The sequence below is a fragment of the Dromiciops gliroides genome, chromosome 2 (genome assembly GCF_019393635.1).
Source record: "Dromiciops gliroides isolate mDroGli1 chromosome 2, mDroGli1.pri, whole genome shotgun sequence".
NCBI classification, from domain to species: domain Eukaryota; kingdom Metazoa; phylum Chordata; class Mammalia; order Microbiotheria; family Microbiotheriidae; genus Dromiciops; species Dromiciops gliroides.
Genome location: NC_057862.1, coordinates 355980872 through 355988629, shown reverse-complemented (window position 1 = coordinate 355988629; position 7758 = coordinate 355980872). Strand labels below are relative to the sequence as shown.

General features: G+C 44.5%; 1 protein-coding gene across 2 annotated transcripts; it reads left to right on the top strand.

The window, feature by feature from the left end:
* Window positions 1-399: 399 nt before the first annotated feature.
* LOC122744375 (rab11 family-interacting protein 1-like) lies at window positions 400-7238 on the top strand. 2 transcript variants are annotated; one of them, XM_043989843.1, is made up of 5 exons: window positions 452-486; window positions 1426-1767; window positions 3077-3281; window positions 3899-3992; window positions 6751-7238. In XM_043989843.1, exons 1-5 carry the CDS (start codon window positions 452-454, stop codon window positions 7236-7238), a joined length of 1164 nt encoding a protein of 387 aa, XP_043845778.1. The 2 variants fall into 2 exon arrangements, 1 of the variants encoding a protein (XP_043845778.1); XR_006355074.1 differs by lacking the exons at window positions 3077-3281; window positions 3899-3992; window positions 6751-7238 and having other exon boundaries at window positions 400-486; window positions 1429-1544.
* Window positions 7239-7758: the final 520 nt, after the last annotated feature.

The following is a 7758-nucleotide window of genomic DNA, read 5'->3' as shown; positions in this document are numbered from 1 at the left end:
GGGTGGGGAGCTGGATCCTAACTCCACTTCTTCTCTCCTGCACTCCCACTCTGGCTTTGGGCAATTCCCCCTCTGGGCCTCAGTTTCCTCATCTGTACAATGAGGTCACACTAGATGGCCTCTCTGGTCTTTTCCAACTAGAAAGTTATGATGCGACGCCCTCTTGAGCAAAGCAACCCAGGCCCGAATCTAAATCATTATGGCGAGTGGCCCGTTCCACTTGACCCCTGGGTGCGGTGGGCCTGCTGCTCTTGCCCATCTACAATGCTGGCGTTCCAGTCCCTGGCGTGGCCTGGGGAATTCAGAAAAAGATCGCGTAGCTCCTTGCGCCGCGCACGTGCGCGTGGCCAGGCCTCTCGGAGAGCCTCCTTGTGCGCGTGCGCGGGGGGATGGGCGGGAGGAAGAGCTCGAGCCTCCGCGGGCGGAGCGCGCGCTGCCGGCGTGAGAGCGAATGGAACAGGGCGAGGAGCGCGCGCCCCACGAGGGGTAACGGATGCTACGCCGCTCGAGTCCCCGCCGCTAACACACCCACCCGGGAGGGACCTGCCCCTGGCCCCTGGCCCTTGTCCTTAGGAGGGGGCCCCCCAGCATCTCCACGTTCACGCAAGGGGTGTCCCCCCCACGTCTCCGCTTCCCCACAAGGAGAGTCCCCTGGAGGGGGTCTCTACTTCCCCACATGGGGAGTGAGTGGGGCCGCTGCTTCCCCACAAAGGACACCCCCCAAGGGGGTCTCTGCTTCCCCAAAGGGCAACACCTCGGTTGGGGGGAGGGAGAGTCAGTGCATTGCTACAAAGGTATGGGGGAAGTCTCAGCTCCCCCCCAAGGGGAACCCTTGGGAATCTCTATTTCCTCACAAGGGGGACCCCAGGGACACTCCTTCCCCACAAAGAGTGTGTCTCTACTTTTCCAAAAGGGGTGTATTCGTCTTTCCACCCAAGAGCCCCCCCTACCTTGGGGTCTCTGCTTTCATACAAGAGGGTCCCCCGGGCGTCTTTGCTTCTTCACAAGGAGAATCCCCCGAGGGGACCCCTGCTTTCACCCCAGGGCAATCCCCCTCAGAGCGCTTCCCCAATGTCTCCTTGCCATAGAGAACAGAACTGAGGGCCTGTTCTCTTTCATGCCAGGGGAGTACCTTGCCCCTGGCCTCTGCTTCCATCCAACTTTCCTTAGCAAAAGGTACCATTCCTTCTTCTTGCCACAGACTGGCCTCCCTTTTGAAAGCTTCTGCTCCTAGCACTTGTCTGAAGAGGGAGAAGGTCTGTCCCTTCTCTCTCCAGTGGCTCTAAGTGGAGCCACTAGTGACCTTACATCATCTGTAAGTATATCAGAATCTGCTGGTCTCCACTACCTGGCATTTCTTGGCATAAAGGGTCTAATTAACATGGATGGGTAAGTGGTTGGGGTGGTCACTGGTTCTTTCCTCAGCAGGGCAGTCAAGGAAAAAGAATGGTACCCAACTCATGTTCAGTTGACAATCCTTCGAGCTCAGAATCTACAGGCCAAAGGACGCTCTGGGTTCAGCAATGCTTATGTGATCATCCGGCTCCAGAAACAGAAATATATGACCTCAGTGGTGCGTCACAACCTGAGTCCTGAGTGGAAAGAGGATTGCATCCTTCAGTTGCCTGGTAAACTGGATATTTGGGAGGATCCTAACCTCGTCTTAACAGTCAAGCATCATTCACAGTGGTTCGCAGACCAGTTCCTGGGCCAGATTTGCATTTCTCTGAAGCAGCTTTTCCAAGACAAAACCAAGAGGAACAATGAGTGAGCAGAGTTGGCTTTTCCCACACACAACCAAGGGATTCCCACACACTTAAGGACAGATTCAGGATTTCTGAACTCTTCCTCATTCTGCTGAAGCATGAGGGAGGAAGGTAGTAGATGAATGAACAGGGATGCATCATCATCCCAAGGTCACTGTCCTCTGCAAGGGTATCTGTCAGTCTAGGATGAAGACCTTGTGAATTAGTAGGGCCATCCCTCTAGAATAATCTTTCATTCTCATCAACTCTCCCCTTCAAAGGTAAAATGGACATTTTATATGAGGGGACCCCTAGTATACAAGGACTACTTTAAATAAACATCATAAAATATTAAACTGTATCACTCTCTTGGACCCATGAATCTTTTTCCCTTCCTTGAAGGCTTGAGGGAAGCTGTAATCCCTTTAGAAAATGGCTATATAATCCTAGCAATGGGAAAATATTTACATAAGACCAAGAAAGTAATTTAGGGAATTATTTTTCAGTTTGTAAATTATTTAGGTCCTTTACTCCTTGCCCATTAACAATTTCTCTACCAGATGAAATTCAATTGAGTCTAATGTTATCTGGGCTGGTAAAAGGTTAAATGAGGGAAGAAGCTGAAATTATCAGCTTTAATGAAATGTTTAGACTACAGCTTCATGAGTTTCAGTTTCCCATTACCATGGGTAACCAAGAGTGGGCTATAAATATTATTGGGAATATATTTGAACAATAGAAGAAAAAACAACCTAAAAATTGCATTTTTAGCAAAAGGAGAACCTGTTAAATAGAAGAAAATGAGGGGTGGGATCGGGCCATTGAAAGGGTAAAACAATGAAATTAATGGAAGGAGAAACAGATTCCTGGTGATCAAGGTAGAGGAAAGAAAAAGAGTAGCTCAGGCTTTTTACTTCTAGAACTTTCTGTAAGAATACCCTTGTGTAAAGAAAGAATAAAAGAGGCAATTTAGCACATCAACTATTTCTTTAATTTCTCATTAAGTTCAATTTCTATAGGATCACGTGGTATGAAGGAATCTTTTGTTGAGCAACATGTTACTCATATCCTTTAAACCAAAATATACTTTTACCAAGATAGAGAATGTGTTTGGTAGCAGACCCAAAACATAGAAGGGAAATGAAGGTGAAAGAGGAAGCTGGGTTTCATGGAGCTAGGAGGAAATTCTATTTTAGCTGCCTGAGAAAAGGGCTATTTTATGTGTAGGGTGAGATTTCAGTGGCTGTGGTATCACTGGCATAGTATGTGGGCAGTAAGGTAGTGTGGCTGTACTAGCTTTCAGTGACTTCTTGGGAATTTCCTTCTCGTAGGTGGTTCATCTTGCAGCCCAAAAGCAGGAAGACCAACAAGTACCTTGGGCGTCTACAACTCAGTATTCAATTCATGGAGATTTCAGGCCAGGACAAGGAGCCAGTTTTTCCAAGAGATAGTGGGTCATGGTCATCCTTTGGCAAACTACACAGCAGATTAATGAGCAAGAGAAGCAAGATTTATAAAGCAAATCCCTTTCCTATGGTAAGAAAGAATCTGTGTCTCCTGACATCTTTGTTTTCTTTTTTCATAGTTTTCCCCTTGTTTTAAAGAACCCGTTACACATAAATCTCTTTAAGAATGATATGATTCTGGGACAGCTAGGTGGCACGGTGGATAGAGCACTGGCCCTGGATTCAGGAGGATCTGAGTTCAAATCTGGCCTCAGACATTTGACACTTACTAGCTATGTGACCCTGGGCAAGTCACTTAACCCCAATTGCCTCACCAAGAGGAAAAAAAAAAAAAGAATGATATGATTCTGACCAGTACCAAGGAAGATTGAAATATGGAAGGGCTCACTCTTTAAAGACACAGTATAGGTATTATGGGGATGTGGCAGTCTTAAGAAGCCCCTAAGTCACTGCAACATTGATCCTCATATACAGGGACAGAATTTCTTTTAGGACCAAAATGTGGGTAAATTTCAGTTAATAGTTGCTAGGACTTCAGATCGCTCAGGCTTGAGCCTTATTAATTTGCTAGATTTCAGCTTAGGGAACCTGCCAGATGGTTATGAAATATACTTTGTACCTCACATGAAACTCTAGGGATGACACACCTACAAGATCCATTACCCTCTGTTTGTTCCTTGTTTCCAGCCCAGTATTGGTGACTACAGCCATGTGAATGAATCAGAGAAGTCATCATCAATTATTGCCCCCAGTTCTTCAGGATATTCATATCCAGCTCGAGGTGAGTTGTTACTGAGAGGGTTGGAAGAGAACAGTATCTAATTTGATACTGATAAGGACTGAACTTAACCTCAGGTTAGGGGTTTACTACTTGTTCCTCTCTGCCCCTGCAATACCATCCCTCTGCCGCTGTCATCCAGGAACCTTTTCTCTTTTGAAGTTTATTCCTTCCATCTGTATCACTCTATCCAAATGTTTGTTGCAGTCATCTAGTGACCCCTAGATCATTTCTCCTCCTTTCTCAAGGAGTTCAGTACAAGCCTTCATCTCTACCTTAATCCCTACCTACTTACTTGGGGATTAGGAATATGAGTATTGATGCCCTCTCAAAAACCCTGGCCCTCTAGTTTAACAACCTCCTCAACTCTGATGATTTATTCCTTTACTGCCACCACACACAGAGATGAGCACGTCTTTGGTCTCATGAGCTGACAGATGTATCTCTGATCAGAACTCTCAAATTCCTCTCTGTTACTGAAAACTCTTTTCATTCCATCTCTCTCTCTCTGTTTCACTTCTCTTAGTCCTTTTCTGTGTGTACACCCAGTACTCCGTTTAATTGCCCCCTACCTGCTTTTCCAACCCATCCCCTGGTTCTATTCTCATTTCTGTCCCTTCCCATGCTTGACCCTATAGTTAGTTGCTTCTGTGTTTCAAGGACTTTTGTGCCTTCCTTATACTCTTGTCCTTTTGACTCTCGTACCTTACCCAGCCCCAATCATGAATTACTCTGATTATCTGCCTTCTCTTTTCCTTCTCATGCTGCAGGACACTAGTTGAGGAAGTCATAGTGGTGCTGACTGGGCCCATTACAAATTGATGTTAATCTAATCTCAACTTGGATAGCACTAGTGCATAGGAATCTTTTCCTTATCTATTGACTCCTTTCCTGCTGCCTGTAAACATGATCAAATTCTCCACATCATTAAAAAACATTTACTTGACCCTGCTATCCCTTCAAGTATCATTATATATCTTGCCTTCATTTCATAGCCAGTTTCCTAGGAAAAGTATCTACATTTGTCTCTACTTTCTTACTTTCCCATTTGCTTCTTAGCAATCTTATACTATTACTACAGTGAAACGATGGTTGCTGGTGATCACTTTGTTGATAAATATGATGGCCTTTTCTCTGTCTCATCCTTTTATCTATTTGTAGCTTTTGATATTGTTGACCCACCTTCCACCTCCTCCTCCTGAAAACTTCTCCTTTGGCATTCTTGATACTACTTTCATCTGGTTCTCCTATTTGTCCTTCTGGTACTCCATCTCGTCTCCTTTGCATGTCCTGCTCCCTTGGGGATATGGGGGTCATGGAATGGTATCCACCAAGGATCTGTCTTGAGCCTTCTTCTTTTCCACATTCATTCATTCAGTCATTCATTCTTTTTTTTTTTGCGGGGCAATGGGGGTTAAGTGACTTGCCCAGGGCCACACAGCTAGTAAATGTCAAGTGTCTGAGGCTGGATTAGAACTCAGGTACTCCTGAATCCAGGGCCAGCGCTTTAACCACTGCTCCACCTAGCTACCCCCCACATTCTTTCTTGGTGGTGATTTCATTAGTTCCCACAGGTTTAATCATCATTGCTGTAGAGATGACTCCCAAATGTATATATCCAACCCTAATTTCTCTCCTGAGTTCCACTTCATCAACTGCCTACCAGTTATTTCTGCCTTTATATCCCTTGGCACCTCAAACTCAACACATTCAAACTGAACCTATATCTTTGGAGAAGGGGCCTCCTCCAAAGCTTCTTTCCTTGTTTCTAATAAGTGCATCTCCATCCTCCCTGCCACCCAACTTTGTAATCTTGGAGTCAGTGACTCTTCACTTTCTCTCACTCATTATAACTAGTCAGCTGACAAATATTTTCAGTTCTCTCTCCACAATATATCTCCCAAATTGGTCCCCTTCTTTCCTCTCACAAGGTTACCACCCTTGTTTTCAGGCCTTCATCACCTCTCAACTGGACTACTGCAATCACCTCCTGATGGGTCTCCCTACTTGAAATCCCTTAGCCATCCATTCCAGCTTCCACTGCATGCCATATCCAAAGATGCCAAAGTCAGTTTTCTATAGCACAGGTCTCACCATGCCACTCCTTTGTCAGTAATCTTCAGTGGTCCCTGTTGCCTCTGGGATAACATAACAACTCTTTAGTTTGGCATTCAGAGGTTCTCACAACCTGGCTCTAGTCTACCTTTCCTGCCTTATTTCACATTACTCTTCATAAAGTACTCTCCAGTCTAGCCAGACAGTTATCTTTTTGTTACCCAGACTTAGCATTTCATCTCCCACTGCTTTATCGTTGCATAGGCAATCCTCTATGCTGGCAGTGCATTCCCTCCTCACTTCTGCCTCTTAGAATCTGAGATAACCAAGGTGCCACCTCTTAGGAGAAGTGTTTGTGATTCCCCCTAATTGATTAATCTCTTACACCTTCCCCCACACCCACCAGCTTATTTTATAGTTACTTTTCTAGGTATATATTGTATTTCTCCAGTAGAACATAAGTTCCCTGAGGACAAGGGTTAATTTTTCATTTTGTTTTTGTAACCCCCATATCCAATAAACTGCATTGTCCATAGTAGGCACGTAACAAATGCTTGTTGTTTCTACAGCATTTTACCGTCGACAAGCTCTACTAACTTTTTGAGTTTTCAGAAGGTCTTTATTCCAAACCAGCTAACTTTGGAGTGGGTGAATTATGCCTCTAGTTTTTCTGTGTTTTTTTTTTCTTTTTTGTTAAATCCATTAGCATCACCTGCTATGCTGGCCCGGGAAACAGATGTCAACACACCAGACAGTACTCAAGGCTTGGGGTTCAGACTTCATTCCTGCCAAGAGATATTCCAGGATTTAAATCAGTGCACAGATGGTATCAGTTCAATACCAAAGCATTCAAGTAGCTATCCAACCATGTCACCTTCCTTACTCCGGCTGCCACACCAAGAGCCTCCGGACCTGGCCAGCAAGGCACTTACTCCATTCAACAAAAAGAAGTCAAGCCTCCCAAAGGAAAGGGACTGTGAAGACTTTTGGGAGATCTTTTCAGAGAACTTAGACTGTACATCCCAGAATAGTCTACATACTAACAAGACATACTGTTCCTCTGCCCCTTCCTTCTCTACAGAGCAGCCGCTTCCTAAAGAGCCCGCTTCAAAGAAGCAGCAGAGTTCACCAAAGGGCTTCTGTAGTTGCTATGGTTCATGTCTTAGCTGTTTAGGTTTATCCTCTCATGCATGACTGTTCCTGCTGTAACAGCCTTTTTAATTACTGGCCTATGTTTAAAAAAAAAGCTTGACCCGTATATACATACTAAATGTCTTTAAAATGCACCATATTTCATGTAGATGAAAATGTCTGTTCCTTCGATCATCATGCTACTGCTATTCATGGTTGGTACAGGCTTAGTTCTTTCTGTATAGACTGTGGGCTACTGACTCATAAGTTCTCCATGTTACATACTTAAGATGCACAACTACGAAAAAGAGTTTATTAATTTTCTCTCAGGGTTCTCTGACTCCCTCTGTAAGGGAGAGATCAACTTAATGATTTCCCTAAAACACATTGAATTCTGTAATTCATTTATTATGCAGTTATAGGGTGCAGAACACAATGCTGGTCCATGAAAGTGAGAAGTATGTTTGATCTGGCATTCTAATACCACACAGGGAAAAGAGGTAGGGGGTATTTTATGCACACACAGCCCTTTTGACTTTATGATAGGGATATGTATGTGCATATATATCTATATATAGTCTGC